Raw genomic sequence first — 25,425 nt, 5'->3', positions numbered from 1 at the left:
TGCTTGTGACTAATTCTAGCTTGCAGGTACAGGGCATAAGCTAAAGAATTATTCCCTCTACTTTGAAAAGATCTGTATAGTCCATCAAGAGCTGGCTAGTTTATGAACTCTGCCATAAATCCTGAATAATTTTATATCACTATTGTTTCTAAATCCTTTTGCAAAAATCAAGAGCCACCAACTTTAAGGAAATTCTAGATTCTGTAGCTCTCAAGGAACTTCAGGTTTCAGTGTAGCAGCTGTTTTAGTCTGAATTTGCAAAAAGAAAAGGAGTATTGGGACACCTTAGAGACTAACAAATTTATTCGAGCATAAGCTTTTGTGAGCTACAGCTCACTTCAGTGGAGGAGCCCTAGTCACCTTGATTCCCCTAAATCCCACAGCTCCTGCATCTTGAACCCCCACCACCACACCCCTGTGAATCCAGATCCCCCACTGAGCTCCACACCCAGAACCATCTCACCCCACACCTAGACCCTCATGGTGTGCCTGGCATGGAGGGTTGGGGCCCTATGTTGCTTCTGGCACAGGCCAAGCCCTTTCACTGTTGCAGGGTCAGGTACCATCTCACTGTTAAGTCCTGTGGACTGCAGAGCAATCCCCCCACCTCTGTGCAGCCACTGGCCTCTGCTCTCCTGTGCTATGCTGGAATCTCTACCTTTGACAAGTACAATTTGCAGAATTTTTTTTGGCACAGAATTCCCTCAGAAGTATATAGTAAAGGGTCAGTGATTTTTTTTTTTTAAAAGAATATTTTAAGGAAGGGTACTTTTGTGTGTCAAAGATTAGAGTTTGGGGGCTTTTTTGTTTTTTCAATAAAACCTAGTGTATACACAATAGCATGACTTGAAAAGTTGCAGCACTGCTACACTGGAAGGGCGTGGACCTTGCAGACACATGAAATCCCTTTACAATTATTTCAAAATGTTCAGCTTTGGACATTTTCAACTGGGAATCAATCAGGTATAAGGAGGAATCAGGGAGCTGAGAGGCATGGAAGTCCGGGATGAAGGTAGCCTACACCTTACAAAAGGGGGGGAAAAAAGGTCAGAATTTTTACCTTTTGGATCTCTTATCCATTTGGGTATAAACAGTTCCTACTGGTCTACTGCTGGTATTCACCTCAAAAAGCCCCAAGCATTTGGGGTCTGGTGGGGGTAGGGGAAGATATTCAGTGCTAGATTTAAGGCCATGTGCAAAATAAGATTTGGCACTTGATTAGATTGTGTGTTCTCACATTTGGCATTTTCAGACAAAAGTTGACAGTATTCTGTTTGGATTTAACTACAAGCATGCAACCATGTACATTTTTGTATGCATACAATTTACATAAGATGAGTTAAGGTATGAGTCACTATAAAATTACTAAATAGAGCCATACTCTTTAAACCTATCATCAGGAGGCCAGAGACTTGAAGATAGTTTATTTGGTTCCTAGACAGCAGGAAAGCTCTAGTAACCACCAGAATGATCATTTAACATCAGTTAGAAATTTTCAATTTGAACAACATTTATCATCCATTCTAAGTAAGGATTAGTTATTCCCTTATAAAGAGCTTCAATTTCTCTATAGTCTGAAATCCTTTCTAAAGAATAGCTATGGAAGTTACAGGTGATAGTACTTGCAGAAAGAAAGATGCAACTCTTTCCAGTATCATTAATCACAGGGCCACTCCATCACTAGCTGTAGTGCACCATCACTCCTACAAATTATCAGCTCTGCAGTTTTCTACCAATGAGTGGAAATAATCTGACAAAAGCAGAACAGCTGGTGCCCCTGGCCTTCACATAAAGTTGCCAGAAAAGGGAAATGGTGATAAACAATTGTCAGGTGGTACATAAGACACTTACCTTTTCCAGCCGGTTTTCCCATGGTTTAGGCTGATGGAAGAGTACCATACCAGAAGTTGCCTCTTGAAAGAAAAACACTACTTTGGTGCTAATTTTTTTTTTTTTTATTGTTGCTGCCTATCTGGGGAGGGGCAGTAAAACCCAAATTTGTGGATAGAAAGGTATAATCAAAGAATATCAAAAGCAACTGTAGTAAAAGGCATTACCTACTTTCTGCTGACCTAGCATCCTAGGACAAGTGCTCTTCACTTATATACACAATACTTGGGTTCAGTTCTGGAACTCAGCTCTTACTCATGCGGGGGAAAAAATGCCTAGCAGTCTTCTGGAGCGAATTCTACCAGGATATTTGTTAACCACAGTTCCCCCTCATCCTTCCTGTCAGGAAAGAATGGTAACTAATGCATGGGAATGATTACCTTCTACATCAGAAATGCAAGAGATAAGAGTCTGCCTCTGCTCCACTTCTCCATTGTAATGTTGCAAAAAAAGGGGGAGAAGAAGTTTTCCTTCCTTTTTAACCTTTTTCAAGCTGCAAGGTTTCTGAAGGTGAAGTGTCAACACAAAATGCTACCTAGATCTATTTTTTTCCTAGAGAAGATATGAAAAGTTGAAAAAAGGCATATGCAAGTCATACAGTAGTCACTTATTTTTTTTATTTAACTTTTGGGGTGGGGCAGAAAGAGCATACATGTTTTATTTGTACAATATTTAACAATCACTTTTATCCTGGGCTGTAGTTTTTGTTTTTGATACTTGCAGAAAAATAGCAAGTATAATCTGACAGTAGTACAACAACCTGTGCCCAAAACAGACAAATACAGAGAGTAAAGCTAAAATAATTGCTTACCAATATCTTGAGAGGTAACGAATAATATATGAACTGAGACTGCTTTTTAAAAAAAAAAAAAAAAAAAAAAAAGTACTGCTGGTTGAATATCTGAGGTAAATGATGTTCCATCAAGGATGCTACTTGTGTCATTTTGCCCATAAACTGCATATAGCTTTCTGCATTTTGTACCAAATGTTCCTAATAAAAATAAATGCATTAGAAGTTAAAAAGAGAAATTGGAAAAAGATCAGTCAAACTGGTAATCCCACTTGTTAAACTACAATCAGCAATTCTGTTGAAACCTAGTATGAACAAGGAATATTCACTCCTGTTTCTGCTTACATTTTAGCTGGAATTCCAAGACTCTTTAAAAGCTACTCTACATGAATTTTGCTATTTCAAATAGAAGACAGAAAGTGGTGAATTTCAATCCTGATTTATAGTTTCAGAACGTCACCATGAATGACAGTGCTAGTTCAGGAACTCCAAGAACTGAGACAGTTTCTTCTGAAATGCTAAGGTACATGTAGTAGTAGGTGTACAAAGTAGTCATGCATCATGTGATATAAAAATTTCCTTGTAGCTAACACAAACTTAAAAAAAAATGCAGGGCTTGGACTTCCAGTAAAGCCAAAAACTGGCTAATCCATCAGTCCTGTGGCAGTTATACAGCAATCATTTAAATAGACAGGCAAAGCCAACAAGTTGGAAGTGAGAGCCAAGGGACTGACTTTTCTTCACAAGCCAAAATACAGGGTGAACCACTGGAATAGACCATACATGTACATATACACCACCACACATGCTGTAAGTACAAAGAGGGACAATGGTCACTACTTCTGCCAGTAAGTAATGCCAGAATATTTTCACTAGCTTAGTTCTTATTTATTCTTATCCTCATTCATGAGTCTGGCTCAAGCATTTTAACTTACATCTATATTTACTGTTCTATAAGTGGAACACACATAGGTTAAAATGCCCTGCAAAACAGAAGTCTTATGTATAAGAACAGCTCACAAGTTTAGTTATTTCACCAATTATAAAAACACTTTTACCATGAACATCCTTTTCAGTGTGATACTATACTATGCTGTTAAAAAGAAACATCAGAAAATACAGTTAGTACAATATTCACACCTGTGGGGATTTCTATGAAAATAAATATCATCCCATTAAATTGTCAGGCTTTGCGATTCACCTACATCACTTGCAAACACGAAGTGCACTAACAACACCAAGGAGCCCCCAAACAGCCTGGCCACCAGGGCCCATACCAACAGAAGTTCAAGGATCATGCATGGAGGCAGCTGACACTGACATGTCCTTAGCTAGGTATGACTTCTGCATTGAATCTTGAATAACTGATCCTTTTATCATCCATGCTGTTCCTTCTACTTTTGCCAGTGTTGGGGTTTAAACTTCAAAGAGCAATACAAGTTTTTCAGTAAAATATGACTGGTTTTGTTCTAATCTCTTTAGCCATGATCACTTGATGTATGTTTAAGATATTTTATCCCTGCACTGAAGGTGGAAGCAAAATAAAAATCCAGATCAAGAAAATGGGTGCATGAATAGTTTGTTTTTATAAACAAAATGAGCAAGTTGCCCTACCAGTACCAATAACCCATTAAAGCAGGGATTCTTATGGCTACCATGAAACCCTAGGAATAAGAGTGACAAACAGCAAGCAGAGCAGTATTGAGTGGTATGTTACGCATGAACAACGTTGCTATTACCCTTCTTCCCCCTCCCTGCTTAGAATATGGTGACCTAGATCTTGTTTATAAATAATTTTATTGTTCCCAGAGATTAAGTGCATATTATATGTAAAATTGAGTGTATTCTGTGGTTTTACAAATAACTGTTTAAAGATAACATTCACAGTGAGCTCCTGATTGTGACATTAAAAACTTCCTTAAAAATCTAATAATGCATGATTTAAAAAAAAGGATCTGACAAAATACATAGCATAATACTGGCTATTGTTGGTTCAGTACTTGAGTATTTTAGAAAGTTAAATTTTTTACTTTGATCTGTATAAATGTAAAGGATCAAATAACTAGTGTAATATTAATTTTGAAAAGACTTTGGCACCTACGGTCAATTCAGGTTTTTTATGTTACATAGTATATAAGGCATGATCTCCTAAACCCTAAAATAAATGTTGGAGTCAGCTGTGAAAGTAATTTTATTATTATTTTTTGCTAGACTGTGCTACCTATGTTGGTATTCGTTACCTCTAAATAGTCATTGCATATTTGAAATTATAGCATAATAACTAAAGTTATCCCTGAATATTTTTAAGCAGTTACATCGGAAGTCTGTAGCTATCATTTTTAACATCACTCCAGGATGAACCTATGCATCACAGACATCAAATATCACTCTAACAAGATGGCACCAAGCTTAAGTGTAGAGAAGTTGCAAATCTCAAAGCAGAGAGAGTGAGGAGTTCTGGGTAATTAAGCTTCCTGAGGTGATCCTGAAACAGTGATACAGAACACACTGCACACTGTTAGTGAAACAAAATACACTATGCAGAACTTTTTACATACATAAATAGGAAAAAGCCTTCTTTAGAAAGAATAAGAATTAAGAGCTTTCCAGTGTCATAGCTCACATAAAATTAAAAAAAAAAGTCATGCTTAAAATTTCAAATATTCCTCAGACACAGCAAACCTAAATAGTACTTAGTAAAAATAAAATGTGTGCACTATTTTGGGAACTGAATGTGAGATAAAAGCTTTAAACTAAAACAGAAAGAAAGTTTTGTTTCAAACCCAGCACTTTTATACACAAGCTAGCACAAGAAAGGTCTAAAAACACTGCTTTAGGAATGGCCATTTACTCTTGGCATGAAGCATAGCTTACCCTTTTTTAAATAACAGTGAATTTGTAATACAGCATTTACAAAACATGGATCAATTTATTATTCAAATTGTTAGTGTTGTCAATCTCATAATTTAGCAGACGTGGAACTGAGGTATACCTTGTTGAGGGAGGTTGAAGTAATGCTTGGAAGCCTCTTTGCTATATCCCACTTGATTACTTTTGTTTATGTACATATAACAGCAGCACACTAAACATTCACAAGCTGTGTCATATTGGCATTACAATAGTCATTTATATAAACACAACAGCAAATGCAATAAAAACAAGTTACCCTTTTTTTAAATCTGAAATGAAATGTTTGATTTAAAAAAAAAATAGCAGTAGTTCATTTAAGGAATTAGTCTCTTCTGACAGATATTAAGAAATCTGATGTCAGTTTTTAAAACACTTGATTAGCCCAGATAGGTCCATATTCTTCATTTATTTAAGTTCCTTAACATTTTGCCACTTCTCAGGTCAATGTCCTTCAGGATGGGAATGCAGTAGAGTCTCATGTATTCATGTTTGGAAAAAAAGTCTCCTTATTGACATTCCCAAAAAAAACTTACCATTCCTCTTTTCACACAGAAAGTAACAACAGTAAGCAGTCTCATTAGCTTTAGCAGCTCCAGTTCAGAGTCCTGTTGGTCAGAACACACAACCAGTGCAACTATCATAGACTGGATTCTTTGGGAGGAAAGTCAACGTTTGTCACCATTGTGACCACTGTCACAATGTCCTCTGTTGTTATAATATTAGTCAGTCTTTGCATCTGAATAATCCGTTCTTCTACGCAACCAGCTGATAACCTGGCTTCTGCATCATGATCCCAACATTCTTCTATTGTTTCACAGAGCATTGCCATTCCCTAAAGAAAAAGTAATATATAAGTGGAGCTGGTAACTGAGTTGCCTTATACTTTCATTATAAGACCCTGTTTTCAGCTGGTTATAATTTTACCAAACTTAAACCACTCAAGCTGAAATATTCTATGCCAGTTGTCTGCCTCAGATTTTTTTTTTTTTTTTTTTTGCCAGAATGTTTCAGCTAAATCAGTTCAACTGATTCAGATTGAAGTTAGGCAAAATATGTTGATTTATCCATGTTGACTAAATCTTACATCTGAGAGGTTCTAGCACCTCCATGTTTTGAAGCAGGTACTTAAATTGGGCAAGGCGGGGGGGCGGGTCACACATGTTCAGTAGAAGTTTGGTGAATTTCATTGCAAGCCTCTAATAAAGACTGTCTGCACTGACTATGCTCCATCCCCTCACAGCTCCTATATGTCAAATGGACAGCGCATGAACCATCCTCACAGAGTGACTAAGCAGGACTTTTCCTCCAATTCCTGCAGCCTGGGAGCTGCTGTGATACCAAAACAGTGCAAAGAGACGGTTTCTCCCATGCTCTCAATGCACTTGCTGGAGCAGCATGGAGACATAATCAACCTAAATGGAATGCAGAGGGGTGAGAAGGGTACGACACAGACCAGAAGGAGGGCACAAGTGTAGAAAGATGACTGGGTGGAACAGTCTTGTAATCACTTAAACTTCTCCAGAATCTGAAACAGACCCCAGGATACCAGAGTCTCAACATTTCCATGCTGTCTAGCAAATCGCTGCGACGTCCACTGACAAAAGTGTTTGTTTCATCCTCCTGTAGCGGCTGGAACAGAGGGTAACAACCTAGTCCGGCTACAAGTTACTCTCAGCTAAGGTGCCAGGAGATCTGTGCTATGAATCTAAAGGTCCTAACTCTGCTGATGAACTATGCTGAGGTTAATATGGTTCTGCATGATCACATTTGGTTTTTTCAGGACATTACATGAAGAAAGCTACATTAAAAGAATGTTAAGGATGGCAAAGTCAAGAACTCAGAAGTTTGGAAATGCCAGAACTGAGGTTTGTCCATGCCTTATTCACATCAAAGCACTTAAACCCTGCCCTGAGTACAGAATGATTGATTTTCCTCAATATATATAGCAACTTTGCCATCTTAAAATATCATGAGATCTTTAAGAACTACTGGTCCTGTTCAAAATTTGAACAAAATAACTCCAAGGAAAATAAGGGTTCAAGCCAGGGTGTTAGCAGTCAGACAGTGGATGCATGCTTACTTTTCAAGTCATCATGGAGTTAATACCCTAGCCTGCTATTAGGGAGAAGCATGCTGTGAGAGGTGCTGATTTTTAGAGGAGACAAAAAAAATAGTCAGAATTTTGAAAATGACATGCTGCTTTTTCCAAAAGTAGTGGCATCACTCAATATCTAGCCCAAACCCAAATGCAGGCAATTCATTCTGCCTACCTAAGTTATCCCTGAAGTTTCAAGCACTCTTTACCTTTCTGAGATTATTGCTGTGATATTAAAGGCAACTACCAAATTACCCCCGGGGAGGTGGCATCATTTAAGTAATGAGTGAAGAGTATAAATAAGAATCTTTATATGAAAAAAATATAACAGAACTGCTTAAGACTAAAATTGAAGAGTCACTTCACCCACCAAGGAAGTTTAAAACTTTTATGAAGTACTTTGGAATCCTTTGGTATGAGCACTGCATTTAAAAACAAAGTACTATAAAGCATATTGGTATACAGTTTATTAATTTTTCAATCGAGCTAATTATATAAAAATACTGTATCAGAAGAAAAAATGTCCACAGATAAGAATTAAATCAAAATATCCTTTCATTCAAGTTTCACAGTTCAAGCACAATAACACTTTCAGAACTTGGTTATTTTACTACTTACAGCATGTTTCTGCCAGCACTCTCTTAAAACAGGCCTCTTCTTTTTGTGCACTACAACTTCCTGCATGTCTTCAAGGGATGGATGCTGGCCAATTTCCTCTTCAAATGGCAACATGTACTCATCCACTGGTCCTATATTTAATAAAAAATAAATTTTGCTTTTCAGACAATTACCACATCACAAATTTAATAAGTATGTCAAAATACTGTACAGCCATTTACTCACTATTGCCATGAAAAACTCATATGATGCCAAAGTGGCAACAAGCAATGCTGCCATGTGAGAAGCCTGAGAAGCAATGAATGCTAGACTACATATCAAGAGAGTGGCCATGTTCTTAAAAAAAACTACCATTCAACTCATGAAGTTACATTAATAGCAACTTATCCGCTTCAAGCTGAAGGCAAAGGGCACCTAGATTGTAAAAAGATATCCAGGAAAAAAAAACAGCGACAAAAAAGCTCAGAATAAAAATTTAAGGTGCAAAAACAGGTTGTAATGTAACCTCTGTAGGGCCACCACTAAAACTCAGAGCCTACAGTAAGAGCATTTTGCAAGTACACTATACCAGCGAAGCTTTTGTAGCGTACACGCAGCTTATATGGAGCTTATTCTAGTCTATCCTTTCCCCTCCCACAATGGAACAAGGGTATTCTTACCAGTGTTACTATGTCTACCCTAAGGACATCTGGCAGCACAACTGTCGGTTAGGGATCGTACCTTTTCACACAGCTAACTAACATAGATATGTCAGCAGAAGTTTGCAGTATACAAATGAACTTGGCATTACACAGAGTACAGGTAGTCATACCTACAGTTAGGGTTGACCAACACTTCCCATTTTAAGACCCTGTTTCCATTTACTTATAAAGCTAGGAAGAAAATGTTTTTCTGGTCCTACGACAATTTTCAGGATGGCAACAAAATTTCCTGTTCCAAATATTGACAAAATCATAATCACGAATTTTCACAAACCAAAACAAAAACCAAAAAACAAAAAAAATTCCCACCAACAAAACCCACCACCTGCTCTGGGTCCATCCAAAAGTTTTGGTATTATAATTGTGTAATCTTTCATTCTGATTAACCTGTAAAATAATGATTAGCTTAGATTTTGAAATAAAGTTATACTGAACCCCAAAACTGGAATTTTTTAGAAAATATCAAAAGATTAAGAATTTTGAAACTTATTTTTCAAAATGGCTTCAAAGTGAAAATTTTGTTGAAACCCCTTTTTCCTCTTAGAAATTTTGGTTTGGAAAAATCTGCTCTCTTTGACAAAGCATTTTGTCAAAAAATTGCCTGAACAACTCTACTTATAAAACTTTGCCAAACTTAAATCATTCAGGCTGAATTTGTCTATATCAAGCGTGTGTCTCTGGCTAAATTTTTTGAGGAAAATTTCAGAAAAATGGTTTAGCCATTTCTGAGAACAAGATTAGAGAAAAAAAATTTTCCTTCGGAACAGGGTCTTGGTATCTGACCTGAGGGGGGTGGGGGCATGGAGGATAGCCATGCTGTCAGAAATATACTTTCTGCTTATCTTTTGAAAAAACAAAAGCCAAAAAACCCACAAAACTTATTTATCCAAATAATCAGACTTTGGAAAAAAATGCAATTTGCACATCCTCAGTCGAGACTTAGAATCTGGTTAGTAAATTCTCTGAACATTGTCTGTATTGAGAATACTCCAGCCCCTCAACTCTTACATGTGATCAGACTGTGCATGCAATGCAATGACTAAGCATGCTCCATCCTAGGGTGCAGGATTTGTTCCTTGTATGTACTGAAGTCACTTCTGATGACTTTTTAGAAAAGATTATTTATTATGAACTAGGTACTAAATTAACAAACATCTGTCTGGAACGCACCCAGCTCATAAGAAAGAAGTTACCCTGGCTCAAAGTTCTTACAATATATGAAGGATGGACAGATAGAGGTTAGATGAATAGACAAAATTCCTCCTAACTTAAATTAAGGAAGTACCAATTATGACTCCATAATTAAGGCTGAGAAATTTTACATGCAAGAGCAGGAATTCCTCTGTTAAATATGAAAATTACACCATATCCTCTCCAAAGTTACATCTTTGAGTAAACAATGACTTGTGAGAATTCACAAGTAAATTGGTTAGTTTATGAATTTAAATTAAGTTTAAAAATAGGTTAAGAAATTTGGCACCCTATCAGACCTTTATTTTGTTCCCCTAATATCTTAATGGAACAACACTGACTCTTCAAACTTCCCATATAATTAAAATTTGCTGAAATACATTTGAAAAAAAAAATTAGTTTAAATGGACATTTTGGTGTTACTCTTCATAACTGAAAGTTCCTGCTTCAGGTTAACCTGAAGGATAATTTTCAAGGAGTTACATGAAGAACTGCCCTCTTGAAAAATAGCTGCTGTCTCTTATTGCCATTCATCTGCTCCTCAGTGTTCCCCTCTGACTTCTGACTGCATCAAGGGAATACCATCTTCCCTGCAAGGAGCTTGGCTTCATTCCTATTGTGAATAAAACAGAGGCAGTGGCCATTTTGAGAGGGCAATTCTTCATAAGTTTCTCAAGAAAATTTCATGCACCAGTGTACACTGAGGGACAAGCTTTCCAATATGGAAAAAACAACAAAAGGTTAAAATATTTAGGATTAAATGTTCTTTACAAAAACTACTTGTTGCCCCTTATCTATTCAGAGGACAAAATGGTATAGGGGCAAGAGCCAGCACAAAGTGTGTGCAGAGGAACAGAAGGGTGCAGGAGGGAAATAAAGTTAGAATTTGTGCACAGTGGACTGTGGAAGACAAGAGGGAGGGGGAACGTGTGTGCACAAGGAAAGGTAAGGAATAGGAGTGAGGGGAAAACTGGGGTGTTCAGCAGCTGCTTTGTGCTGGTCTGGCAATATAAAGTAGTTGTAAACCCGTTTAACTGGCCAGCATGATCTGGCTAAAAAGGGGCATAAAATAGCCAGAGAGTAATGTGATCTATTAGAAATATCACATGGGAGATTCTCTTTGAAATTCTTGTTTAGGATTCATGTATGCTTTAAAAAAGAAGAAATTCAGACAAAAGATATGTTAAAACGGATTTATTAAGACTGAGATACATATCAGTAATGTAGGGTAATACATATTACAGTGATGTTGCATGTATCCTACAAAATCAACCATTTTTAGCCTGGGAAATTCATAGCTTAAAAGAAAAGACAGACAGACATACACATGACTCCCCATCCCTGACTCCCCCTCCCCGCCCCCCACAGCTGATTCAAAGCTTTAAAGTACTGCAGTATCAACTATGTATTTTTATAAATTAAACACTTTGCTTACCATCTGACGCAGTACATCGGGATGCCAGTTCCCACAGGACTAATCCCATGGCATACATATCTATTCTCAGAAATGCATCCCTTTGGAAGTTTATCGCACCTTCTAGTACCTCGGGAGCCATATACCTTCGTGTACCAACCTTTTAAAGACATTCAAGCATAAAGTGTTTGCACTAAATCGTTTATTTCACAATGCGCAAAAAGACAGATTGATCTTACTGTACAATTCCCCCCCCCCCCCCATTAAAAAAATCAGTTGTCATCACTGCCTTTACTTTGGACACAATCTAGCAAGGTGCTGCATGCCCTCAACTCCCTTAGAGAGGTTAAGGATGCTCAACACCTGGATCGATTGGGCTCCCAAAGTGGATTTCCAGAATGCATAAAAGTCTGCATATGTGTTAATAAATAAGTTCTACATTAAATTTTCCTTCAGCAGACCTGGTCTTTCCCTATCCTCTCTTGTATCTTATTTTCCTCCTGGTTGCTAAAGACCATGACTTTCTCTGCAATTAATATCAAAGGTGTCACACACAGAATCCTCTAAGTAAATTCTCCAAGGCAGCAGGTAGGAAGGCAGATGACTCTGAAGAAAGGAAGATCTTCAGATAGAATTGTATTAGTTGGCCATGATCAATTATGAAATTGAAACATCACATCAAGTGATTTACTGAATTAGATCTAAAAAGAAAGCTATATTTCTTCTGGTTAAAACTCATTTTAGTACGAAGGGTCAAGACAAGGCACCATTCACAATTTTAAGCCCTTTCCACAGGGCTTTTGTCCTGAGTTTTAATTGGCTGAGATTGTGAAGGCCTTAAACAGAACATGAGAGCATTTCTGTGCCTGTAATATAATAGCTTTTGAACACCATATCTTATCCATTTCAGAATTTTCAGTTAACATTCTATGCAGCAATGGCTGGAATCCTACTAATTTAAGGGGAAAACCAGAAAACCAAAAAGGGGCACACACATGAAGCCTCTGCCATCTGTTGAGAAAAAACACAGCTTCAAGGACCTCTAATTGTCTATGGTTGACGGCACCCATTAATGCCTTCCAGTAGCAAGTGCTCAGCCCCCCAGCACAGGGAGGAGAATGAGGGATCTTGACATGGAGTGCAAGTATGGGAGACAGATAAAGCCTCTGGCGTGGCAGAGAGAATGGGGGACCCTGGAATGGAGGACACATACACCTGGGTGGAAGGAGATTGGGGGAGTTGCAGGATATCGGGTTGGGTGAGTGGCACACAAAGTTGGGGGAGGAGTCGGGGGGGTTGGAGGGATGCAAAGAGCTCCTCATTTGTGCAATAAGCTCAGCCTACAGATGCAACCAAGTGTGTGACCGCCTTGTAAATAAATACCTTCCAAGCTACAAACTTAAATTACTAACAATGATTATATTATTTCATTTTTATATAGATCAATTTACCTGTCCATGTGTGTCACCTGCAGACTTTCCAGCCTCAAACTTTAAAGCTAGACCAAAATCAGCAATACAAGCTGTAAGGTTGTTTTTCAACAGCACATTCTTGCTTTTGATGTCCCTTCAAATTAAGGGGGGGAGGGGGGGGGGAAGGAGAGAAGAGAAAGAAAAAATTACCCAAATAATACATCTAAAAGGTCTAACAATAAAAGTGTAAATGCAACAAAACAAAGGATCTTGCCGATGCACAATAATTTGAAAACATAATTATGGTCTAAAAGTATATTTAAACAACATTAAAGGGATGACAACAAAAGCTAAGAGACAGAATGCTAAGTGTGGCTGTCCATCCTTCAAATCATGCTGTTTAAATATTTTTAAAACAGTGATAAATTAAAAAACTGAGTACAGCAAATGCTTTAACTATGAATTTATTATCTTTCTGGTTTAAGAAAATCTTATTTGTAAAATAAGAAAATCTGATGTGGAAGTATCAGCATAAACAGGACAGAATGTACTTACTGGTCACTTTCTTGACTTTTACATACTACATTGTGCTTCAAATTCAGCCCCTTCCTGCCACATAAACGGATAAAGGAGAGAACCCCTTGAGCAGAGATAAGAGCCTTTTGATTTAAGTTTTTATGATATGGGGATCAATAGCCCAAATAAGTAAAAGCAAATACTTGTTCTACAAGGTGGCAGTCTATCTTCCACTCAATTTTCAGAGGATTCTTCCCAAAAAATCATGACCTTCATCTTACTGAGAACTAGGTCTTAAGAATTACAAAAACAAGATAATCGGCACAGGCCTTCTGTCACAAACTCATGTAACAGGCACATAACACCAGGATAAATCTACCCATAATGTGTGGGTGGAGAGAAATGCTCTTTCTTAAAACATCCACCATATCATTAATACTTAAATTTAAAAGAAAAGGTGCTAGCTAGATGGCATCCCTGGCATACTCCAATACTTTAGTTCTTACCCCAGCCATATTGCTCTGCTGTACAGCCTCCAAAATATATAACAGTCTTAGATTGGTACCTGTCTTTCTTAATTTCACCCAAAGTTTGTCTCAGTTAACAGACTCAAATACGATCTTTAACTCTATGAAAGCAGCATATAATTTAGTTTCCTTAACCACAGTATATTTATAAATCATGTATGAACATAATAATCAATTGTGGATCTATCAGCCTTAAAGCTGGACTGCTCTTTGTATAGTAAATTAGCCTCTGAAGCCCATTTCAACTGAGATAGTAAGAATCTGGAGTAAGTTTCTTTGCCACATCTCACAGACTAATAGGGTGAATGAAGAGGATTCTTTAGGGAATAGGATTATTTGTCCTTTTTTAAACGATAGGAACTATGAGACTTCCACCCAGATGGAATCCATCCAAGATGATTAATGACAGTAAATAATTTAGCCAAAGACTGGAAATTACCAATTAAGATTCTCCTGAATAACTTCAGCAGGCAAAAAGTCTTCCCCTCGACTTTTTTCCATTGTTGGGCTACAATAAATGACTGGATTTAATTGTCCTTTACCAAAGGACAGAGTGATAAGTTTATGGAGGGGATGGTATGAAGAGGTTGCCTACAATGGTACACGGCCCATCTGCAACTAGCAAATATCTCCAGCAGCCAAAGACTGAACACTAGACAGGTAGGGCCCTGAGTCACTACAGTCAATTCTCTTCCAGGTGTCTGGCTGATAGGTTTTGCCCACACTCTGAGGGCTTATTTGAAGTTGGAAAGGAATTTTCCCCCTTGAGGTCAGATTGGCAAAGACCTTGGGTTTTTGTTTTTTTGTTTTGGTGTTTTTGGCCTTCCTCCGGAACATGGACTAGAGTAAATGGTGGATTCTCCATAACTTGAACCCTTCAAATCATGATATCGAGGACTCTAGTAACTCAGTCTGAGGTTAGGAGCCTAGTACAGGAGTGGATGGATGAGGTTCTATGGCCTGTGATGTGCAGATGATCAGACCAGGTGATTACGGTGGTCCCTTATGCTTATGAGTCTATAAATCAAAGAGTGGATTTCTCATTGCACCAACTACAGAAGAATAAGCGTTAAAAAAAAAATGGTTGGAATGCGCTATCCAGGCTTCATCATTAATATGGGGTTTCTCATCTGGAGTATATCTACCAAGGCTTGAGGCCACCATGTTCCAAAACATGGAATAATTTTTAGCTTTAGCTGCTGCTTCAGAATTGTTCCATAAGGATCTCAGATATTCTTGGTTTTTATTACATAATAAACCTTGATATCTTCTTCTGGCAGCTACTAAATTCTGAAGTAAATTAGGAGAGGGATCTTATTAACTGTATGTGCAACAGCAGACTTTTCCTTCATGCAGTCCACATCAAACCAAAGTGTGCTTAACTTTGAAAGCATTTCTGGGATAATTAAAACCAAAGTCTACTTGTTTAGAGAAAAGTGGCTGTAAGGACTTGACCAGAATTCATATGATTCACAAATCTGAGAGGAATTCTCAGACTTAATAATTAGGTCTCTGAAAAATCTAACATCAGTCCTCCAATCTCCTCGATAATTTGTCATCAATGGCTGGAATCCATTTTAGTCTTTTACAGCCACATTGTTCCAAAGGGACAATTAAAGCATCATCATCCATCGGAAATAAAAACTCTCTCCAAAAAGGGCATATCATTCATAATTATAGAGAGGTTGGCAGTCACTATCTGGGCAAGAAAATTTACAAAAATCCCTAAAGGAGGACCAATTAATTATAGGGATAATTATATAATCAATACTACTAGCACCATTTGATGAAATATAGGCAAACTGTCCACCTCTATCTGCCACACTTTTTCCATTTACAGGTATCAGATTAAACTTGTGTAACAAAGCCTTAATTTTTGACCAGCAATGACTACCTGATCTCTAGAGTTGAGAGGGAAGTTCAAAAATCTCCTCAGGGTTTTCTTCCCCTGATACGGAGTTTGTTGGAGGACCTATTCGAGCATTAAAACCTCCCAAAATTAGATAAGCTATATCAATTTGCTCATCCAGGCACTCCCACAATTACTCCAATAAGACGAGGAGAATGAGAGGAAAATAATATTTAATACTAAAATTTGGAGATCAGGAAAAAAATAAAATACAGTCTAAATGCCCTGACAATTTGATTCCAAAGGTAAAACCTGGGATTTCAGGCATAAGGAAACTAAGTTGCAAGTACTCCAGCTATATGACCCCTTATTGACAATCAATTTCCTCCTTGAAGGATTCAAACCCAAGAAAGATTATGATTTCAGACTCAATAACCATGTTTCTTGTTAAAATTCAAAAGTTTCCAAAAATTAAAAAAAAAAAAAAAAAGATCCATATCATTCATCTTATTTTTATAACCACACAAATTCAGGATAAAATATGTAAATTGTTCTGGCAAAAGCTCTTCCTGGGTGCAGGGAAAGAAACTGGACAATCTAGTCAGACATAAGAAACACACCCAACAGCCTGACTACAAGAATTTGATTAATCTCCAAATACCACTGTATTCTAAAAAGTAATCTATGTGGGAGATTTTGAACGTAAAGGAAGTCTATCTCAAGGCTCCCATAAAAAATAACACTATTTTGGGGACGGGGAATTGTAAAGCTTGTGGGTCTAGAAAAGACTGAAAGGTCAAACTTAGGCAACCCAGTTAAATAAATAGCACAAACAGTTCTAGAAAGTAGATGTAAAATCCTGAGATATATTCTCATAAGATAAATAAAAAACAGATTCTTTCAGTAGATCCGAAGAATTATACCATATATTTTTGAGAATGTCCTATAGAGCAAGGATCTCGCAAGAGTGTTTTCTACTCTAGAGATGAAGACACCTCAGAGCTTTAGCTGTTTCCTCAAATTCCAAATTCTAGAACCTATGTGCCAATAAAAAAAAAAAACCCATCTCCCACCTCGTGCGCATTTCAAAAATAAAGGTGCCTTAATCAAGTTAGATAGTAAATACCAAATGAACCTTGTCAATTTATAATGGATTTAAATCAATATCTGTAAGGGGCTGTCTGCCTGAATATAATCCCCCTGAAAAAAACTACCAAAACTACTATCAACACAAGGCCCAATTATGTAGAGTATCAGAGGGCCACATTTTTGGCATTTTCCGATACTGACATATTTGGAGGATTTCTAAGCGATAGGGAATTATTCTCGGAAGTATTTAAATCAAGAAACAGGATTTCTGTATGGCAAGGCAAGACGATGATGATAAGAGGTGTCAATTTCTCTTAATTTAGCCTTACCTCACTAATAAAGCTCTGTATATTCCTATCATCAGTATGAGAGAAATCATCTATAACTTTAGGTTCTTCATTGTCCAGATCTGAATTAGCAGTGAGGGGCATCTAGCTTGCCGGTTAGACCAATCCTCTCATAATCCACCCAACAGAATTTTTCATTCAAAGAGCTCTTAATACTTGCTAATGCCTCCATAAGAAGTTTCAACAAAGAAAACCAATGGGATCTGTGAATAATTAAAAGAAAGATGGTCATAATTCACCAAGTCTGATGATACAGGTTCACAGATATTGCTCCTGCTATTCACAAATTCTAAATTTGCAAGATCCTTATCTATAAGATCCTTAGTCGATAAGATACTTCCAGGGTTTTCCTTCCCTCAGAATTCAAAGTATCAAGAAAATCAGAACTCATGTGAGCCAAACCCCAGATGGCGAGTAGAGGAGTTTGCTTCTCATAGAAGAATTCAGTTAATTTAGACTACAATAGATGAGGATACACAGGACAAATCGGGGGAGGAGGGGGAAGAAGGAGAGCAGACCATCTCCAAGGGGATGTCTACATGCTTTTAAATCTCCCACATTTGGGGGAAGCATGGAATAGAGCTCACAGTCTTTAGGGCCATTCTGCTAATCCCAAAAGAGTTGAAGGAAGAGCTCCTTCCAGCTCATTCACCACTAAGCGATCAATACAGTGATACTGCAACTCCCTACAGAGGGGAGAGGTGAGCTCCTCTCCAAAACAATCAGCACCTTTAACTTAAAAGTTCTATTTAAGCTTCACAAACTCCTACCAAGGAGGAATGATTCCACATCAAATCAGGCCTCAGTTCAACTTAGATGATATGACCACCTTCAGAGTGGTTCACTACATCTGCCACTTGTTACAAATCTCCAGATTCTCCAAGATTACAGAACAACATTGCCATATAGAGGAAATTGCTGCTTATTCACTCAGCAGCACAGACTCCCTGCAGCTCCCAGCACTACTCATCAAACTTCTGAGAGGTACTGCCTATTTTGTTTGAAGGGTAAACGTACGTTTGGGCTTGTGTAAACATGCATTTAGGTTATTTAAAACAACATTTTACACTATAGCTACAGATACGGATTACACCATGCTGAGTAGCTGAATAGTGTCCTTAGTTATTTAAATATGCAAAATAGAAAATATAACACCACCACCAACCATGATCACCAGAACATATCATGTAAATCAGCTTATCATCTGGTTCGGTAGAGATACTTCTATTATCAGACCTTTTCCAGGCTAATGATTTTTCTGAAAACTAGGAGCAAAAACAACCTTTAAAGCTGAAAATTCTCTTGCTTGCTCTCAGTCTAGAAGTGGTGATTTCTGTGTGGATGTGGGAGCAGAAAAAGGAGATTTTTCTTCTGTAATTAAAATCTCAATTATAACGCTATTAGCGTTAAAAAAATTGGGCACACTGAACATAAATGTATATTGTGCAAGTAGGTACTAAAACATCCCCCTTTGCCCTTTTCAAGTATCCTTCTACTGCTTTTCTAGGAGTATTTGATTTGCAGGAAACTATAATGCAGATTTCTTCCCTCCTCAAAATTCAGCCTCCTTTTCTTTACCTTTCTCTTTTTCAATGCTGCCATGACAGTCCAGGAACTTTATTTATTTCTTCAAAATGGGACCTGTTTAAAATCGTACATTCCTTTTGGAAAAGTTTAAAAAAAAATAGCACTCAGGCTGTGAGGATAATAATTGTTAGGGTACTTGCTTGAGGCAAACAAACCCCCCTGCTTTTGAAAAGGCTTCTGCAGCCCACAGGCTATTGTTTCAGCATGTCCTTGCAGGCATCTAGGTTGCTTTTGGCGTCTTAAAAAGGCTGAAACTTTTTAATAAAAGAAAATCAACTTCAAAGCAGTACATCCACTGAAGATAACAGGAAAATAGACAGACTGAAAGGAGAAGGTTATTTGTAATTGTCATCATATTCCCACATGAGGAGTTTCTTTCACGCAATAAGGGCCATTTATGGCCCATGCTCCCATGGACCCACACCACTCCGAACCCAAGATGGTCAACGTATTTTAAGGACAGCGAAGCCATCAAAGTCAGATGGAAGGAGCATTTTGAGTTACTCCTGAACCGTGAGTCAACCGTCTCCGATGCCAATATCAAATCATATCTCCAAAACATGAAAGAGAATCTCTTGCTGATTCTCCCCACCCCGAAGTAGTAACATGAGCCATTATACAAACTAAGAACAACAAGGCAACAGGGCCAGATGGCATACCAGCTGAAGTCTACAAATTTGGAGGTGAAGTGGTAGGAAAGCTCCAAACACTTTTTCTTCATATCTGATATAATGAGAAGATTCCAGAAGACTCAAGAAATGCTAACATTGTTACAATCTTTAAGTAAGCAGATAAGTTGGAGTGTGGAAACTATTGAGGCATTGCCTTGCTATCTACAGCAGGGAAAATCCTTGCCCATATCCTCTTAAACTGATTACTTCCCCTTACTGAGGAAATATTGCCGGAATCTCAGTGTGGTTTAAGACCATCCCACGGGACAACTGACGTTGCAAGCCAAATCCAGGAAAAATCTCAGGAGCAAAAATCAGGACCTGTACTTGGCTTTCATTGATTTGACATAGGCCTTTGACTCTGTCAATCGCGAAGCTCTGTGGAAGGTGCTTGCCATATCCGGCTGCCCTCCAAACTTCATTAAGGTCCTAAGGCTTCTCCATGATCAGATGACTGCCACGGTTCTCTGTAATGGCCCTGAGATAGAACCTTTCGTAATCAAAACTGGGGTTAAGCAAAGATGCATTGTTGCCCCAACCCTGTTTTCCATTTATTTAGCAGTCATTTTGGTCCTCGTTAAAGATCACCTCCCCAGTGGAGTTGACATTCAATATAGAATGGATTGGCGGCTCTTTAATCTTCGACATAGAATCATAGAACATTAGGGTTGGAAGAGATGTCAGGAACTCATCTAGTCCAATTCCCTGCTCAAAGGAGGACCAACACCAACTAAATCATCCCAGCCAAGGCTTTGTCAAGCCGGGCCTTAAAAACATCTCCGCTCAAAGTCTAAAGTCTTCAGGGCGTCCATTACTGATCTTCAGTATGCTGATGACTGTCATCCTCACGCACACTGAGAATGACCTTCAGTCCATACTGGATTTTCTTGTACAAGCTTACCGAACCCTAGGACTCTCAATCAATACTGAGAAGACTGAAGTGTTCTATCAACCTGCTTCAGGCCTTGCACATGACCCACCACAAATCAACATTGGAGGGTCAAACTTTGGAGACAGTTGAGCACTTCCACTACCTCGGTAGCCAACTTTCTCAAAATGCAAAAAATCAACACTGAGCTCCAGCACAGGATCCAGTCCTCAAGTGCTTCCTTTGGGAAATTGCTCGGACACGTTTTCAAGCACCGTGACCTACAGCAGGACACCAAGATCCAGGTCTATAAGACAATTCTTACACTCCTCTATAGATGAGAAACCTGGGTGACCTATCGACAGCACCTCAAGAGTTTGGAGAGGTATCACCAAAGATGCCTCCAGAAGATCCTTCACATCAAGTGGCAAGATTGCTGCACTAACGCCTGCATCCTCGCTGAAACTAATATCACCAGCATTGAAGCAATGATCCTCATGCACCAACTTCGCTGGGCTGAACATTGTGTACGGATGCCAGACTCTCGCCTCCAAAACAAGTCCTCTACTCTCAGTTCACCCATGGTCAGAAGAAATGCTACAAAGACACACAAAGTGTATCTTAAGAAAAATGATGTGGACATCACAAGCTGGGAAGAGCAAGCCACCAACCAACCCCAATGGCACCATATCCTCCATCAGACAGTGGCCTGCTTCAAGGAGAAGCGCCTTAGTCTCAAAGCTGAAAGGAGAGAGAGGAGGAAGGAAAAAGAAAGAACTTTCTCCCAGCAGGCTGCTGGCCTGCCACAAAATGTCTGTACCTACTGCGGGTGGATTTGCAGTTCCAGAATTGAACTCCTGAGTCATCTCAGGGCCCATATGTAAATCCACGGTAGAGATCATCCTGGAATCAAGGGATCACCAATCATCATCATTTTTCCATTCTCCTTTAACTCACTAATTAAGTCTGACAAACAAAAGAGAGAACTCCACATACTACAACCTTATAGGACCACTAAAGATTAGAATGTACGAGTTTGACATGTATTAATTGGCCCACAAAAGCAGCACAAATGTGTCCTGCTTATATACTGAACTGATTCAGTACTTTTATTAAAATTAAAATATATCAAAATAAAGATAATAAATAGCATCTTTATATATTAAATACATATACCAATTTTGAAAATTCTTATTTACCCAAAAGAAACTTCTTAAGACAAAATGTTTCCCCAAAGCGTGGAGCATGCCAACTAGGAAAAGACTAGTTGAGGAGAACACTAATATCTCATTTGCTCTCCAGAGTGGTGGGTTTTATTTATTTATTTATTTTAAATTCAATCTTAGGTTGCAAGGAAAATCTTCAAAGTGTGAAGTAATCTGTAACAGAGATAGAATCATCGATCGGCCAGAATGTCTGAAACAATAGCTCTGTTGTGTGAACTGCCCATTTAAGTTGATGCTAATTCAGGTGCCCCGTTAATATTTTAAATAGCAACATACAACTATTCCACTGCTGAAAGCATTTGAGAAAGGAGGGGGAAATACATGATGAAGACCTATATCAATGTTTCCCAAAGCAGATGGCAGAGCAGAAAATGTAAAAATTGAAGTGTGTAGCCCTTTCATACCATCATGCAGTGAGATGGTATTGGTTTTATTTCCTGAACCAGGGTATCACTTTCAAGAGTTTGGGAAACCCTGGTTTAAGACATTACTCATGTCAATATGTACATAGTACATCGGGCCCAGATGCTGCAAAGCCTTACGCACATGCTTAACTTCACACACTTTGAGTAGTCCCACTGATATAAATAAAATTAAGTGGTTGTACCAACTTTAGCCTTATTATCTCTATTACTGTAGTTCCTAAGATCCCTAGTCATGGACCAGGACACCAACTGTTACTGTCATACTCCACAAAAAGCCTACTTTCCAAATTCCTGATTAATAAAATAGGATAATATGGGCAGTCATTCCAACTGCTAAATAGGGACCTGATCCTTTGATGTGCTCATTACTTTCTACAAAAAGTGTTCCAATTAGATTACATTTCTATAATATCAGACAATCTACAGGTCATACTTGGAGCTAGTGTGTACACAAGGGAGATATTAAACCAATGGTGATGCATATTTTCAGCAGTCCACCTACAAACTGTACAAGGATAGTGACTGTTCAAAATTTAAGTAATGAACTGTGCACTCAAGTTTAAAAAAAAAACAAAAAAACGCTCCTGATCCCAAAATACATCTTACAAAGCAGGCATTAAAGGAAATAAATTACAAAGCAGGCAATAAAGAGGAAAAATGCACGGTTAATTGATATCACTAAAGGAAGTATAGTTAAGGAATTTGGGGTACTTTGTGAAATTCTGTACTTTCAAATTTTTAGGTTTAAGTCATATCTTTAATCTATTCTAACCTCAAGCTCAGGGATCCGAGTATCTTTAAGTTACTGCTTTGTACTCTTATGTTCACCTTAACTAAGTTTTTTTTTTGTCTGGGTATAATTATAAAGCAAATCTACTGAAAATATTAACACTTTCATTTGCTTTCAGAACTGTATGAAGGTGGAGTAACTAGGAATAGAGAGTAGAGTCAATATGCCTCTGACAGTTACAAGGAGTTTCCCAATTGCTTCCCAACCCAACTAAGCACATAAGCACGTATTTAAGAAGGTGAACAGACCCACTGAAGTCAAATTCGACTCCAGATAAGTTCAGGGCTCCACCCATACAGAACTCAGGTGGTGGTTTAAGGCTCTGATCCTCACATAAGTCCATGATAAAACTCACATTAGACATCAGTGGTATAGAACAAGGCCTAATTACTTTTGAGTTCCAGGACTATGCATAACCTTAAGCATAGGGAACTGAGTAGGTACTATAATAAATGCAAAGTAGACTTGACTGTGTACTGAAATACTTGAGTTAAGTATCTATTCTCAGATAGAGTAGATACAGTGTAGTCATCTAGACATGAAGAGATAGATGAAATATATGGAGATCTGCTTTTTAAGCAGCTTACTGGATCTCTCACATTGGGACTAGTTGTGTCATTTTCAGTAGTAATTCACTTTACATTTTATAACCACAGAATGCTTTATATCAGACACATTAACCTGTAGTTTAAATAGCTGCAGTTCAAAATTATAAAAATATTTTTTAAAAGAAGTTATCTAGAACAGATTTTTCTTGAAAGTGCAAAGTTGCAATGCTGTTTTACTTATTAATCTGATTTTAAATGTTTATTTTAGCTACTATAAAGTATTTCATAGCCATATTGTTCTTATATCTTTACACAAGATTAAGATAAAGCTTAATACACAAGATAATAGGCAATATCTGAAATATAGTATACCTATGGGATATAGCAGGTTTATGTCCATCTTTCAGACCTGGTATATCCTCATGAAGGTAAGCCAAACCTCTAGCCATAGTTTCAGCAATATGACACAGCTCATTCCAAGAAACCACATTTGCCTTGAGAAAGTCAGATAATGAACCCTGTACAGCGGAGGGAAAAACAATTAAGAAGGTAAATCTCAGTATTATTTCCCCTTAAGGAGAGATTTTCTTAATGATAAAGTGTACCTAGAACACAGATACAAAGAATCATATCCATTTCATAAACCATATAGTAGAACCTCAGACCAGTCAACTACATACCTCATTTGGAACTGAAAGTATGCAATCAGGCAATAGCAGGGACCAAAACAAAAAACAAACAAAACAATCCAAAAAAACCACCCCAACACAAATACATACACTACTGTGTTAAACTACTAAAAATTAAGGGAAAGTTCTAAAAAAAATTTGACAAGGTAAGAAAACTGTTTCTGTGCTTTTTTCTTTTAAATTAAGATAGTTAAAAGCAGTATCAAAGTTGTATTAAGTCAATGTTCAGTTGAAAAAACTTTTGAAATAACCATGTTTTGTTCAGAGTTGTGAACATTTCAGAGTTATGAACAACCTCATTCCCTAGGTGTTTGTAACTCTGAAGTTCTATTGTATAACCTGTTGGTATTTAGAAAAAAAGGTATAATTTCCAATCTAATTGGTCATCTCTTAACACAATAAATACTGACAGGATATATCTATAGTTCACACAATAACCAAACTATTTAATAAAATTAAAGAGATGTGAAAATGTCTGACCCTCATTTATTAGAAGATTAAACATTTGCACATTTGACTCACATTTTTTTAAACTAAAAAAGACTAGAGATGAAGATAGACAATTTATGATAGATATTAAGAAACTACTCTGTAAAAGAACAGTCAAGGAAGAAAATGCTGGAATTTCTTTGCGTTCAAAACAGGGTGATTCGAGTTTCTGGGCACAAAGACAAGAGTTTTGTGGATCCACCCCCAAGCATCATGTTGAATCATGTATGTACTTTCTCACAAGCATTACATTGATATTCAGAGCCTTTTTTAGAGTGAGGGGGATCTAGGCAAGAGATTGTTTCTTTACCTTTTCTCATATTATGGACTACAAATAGAGTCAATTATAAACAATGAGTAAAAAAATATTTTCAGATACTACACTACTACGCTTGAATCCTCTATGCCAACATTTTGGGTTTTAAATATCACTTTTTAAAAACCAGAGAAGTGTCTGTCTCTCACTTATTGCTATGAGTAAAGCTCATACAAAAGGCAAAAATTGGATTGACTGCTCAAGGGAAAAAACGGTTACCTAACTTTCATAACTGTTGTTCTTTGAGATGTGTTACTCATGTCCATTCCATTCTAGGTGTGTGCACACTCATGAGTACGGTCAGAGATTTTTGCCTTAGCAGTATCTGTAGGATTGGCTATGACACTCTCTTGAGTGCTGTGCTTATGCGTCAGTATGTTAGGCGCCGTCAACTCTATGCCCTCTCAGTTCCTTCTTGCCAACAACTCCAATAGAGGGGCAGGAGGGCAGATAATTGAATAGACATG

At 37.7% G+C, this 25,425-nt stretch overlaps 1 protein-coding gene across 3 annotated transcripts in view; it reads right to left on the bottom strand.

Moving 5' to 3' along the window:
• Positions 1-2,752: 2,752 nt before the first annotated feature.
• Positions 2,753-25,425, bottom strand: part of ACVR2A (activin A receptor type 2A) — a 115,702-nt gene continuing 93,029 nt past the window's right edge. For 2 of the 3 annotated variants that reach the window (XM_084643231.1, XM_084643232.1), the window contains 5 exons: positions 23,837-23,982; positions 13,061-13,175; positions 11,631-11,769; positions 8,304-8,434; positions 2,753-6,422 (listed from right to left, as the gene is read on the bottom strand). In XM_084643231.1, coding sequence (XP_084499357.1) covers positions 6,228-6,422; positions 8,304-8,434; positions 11,631-11,769; positions 13,061-13,175; positions 23,837-23,982 — 726 coding nt within the window. In that variant the 3' untranslated portion in view covers positions 2,753-6,227. Of the gene's footprint in view, positions 6,423-8,303; positions 8,435-10,611; positions 10,809-11,630; positions 11,770-13,060; positions 13,176-23,836; positions 23,983-25,425 lie in introns of those variants that run through there. The other variant, XM_084643233.1, reaches the window with a different exon arrangement.

The sequence above is a fragment of the Lepidochelys olivacea genome, assembly GCF_965140295.1.
Source record: "Lepidochelys olivacea isolate rLepOli2 genome assembly, chromosome: 11".
Lineage (NCBI taxonomy): Eukaryota > Metazoa > Chordata > Testudines > Cheloniidae > Lepidochelys > Lepidochelys olivacea.
This window is presented reverse-complemented; position numbering and strand designations above follow the sequence as displayed.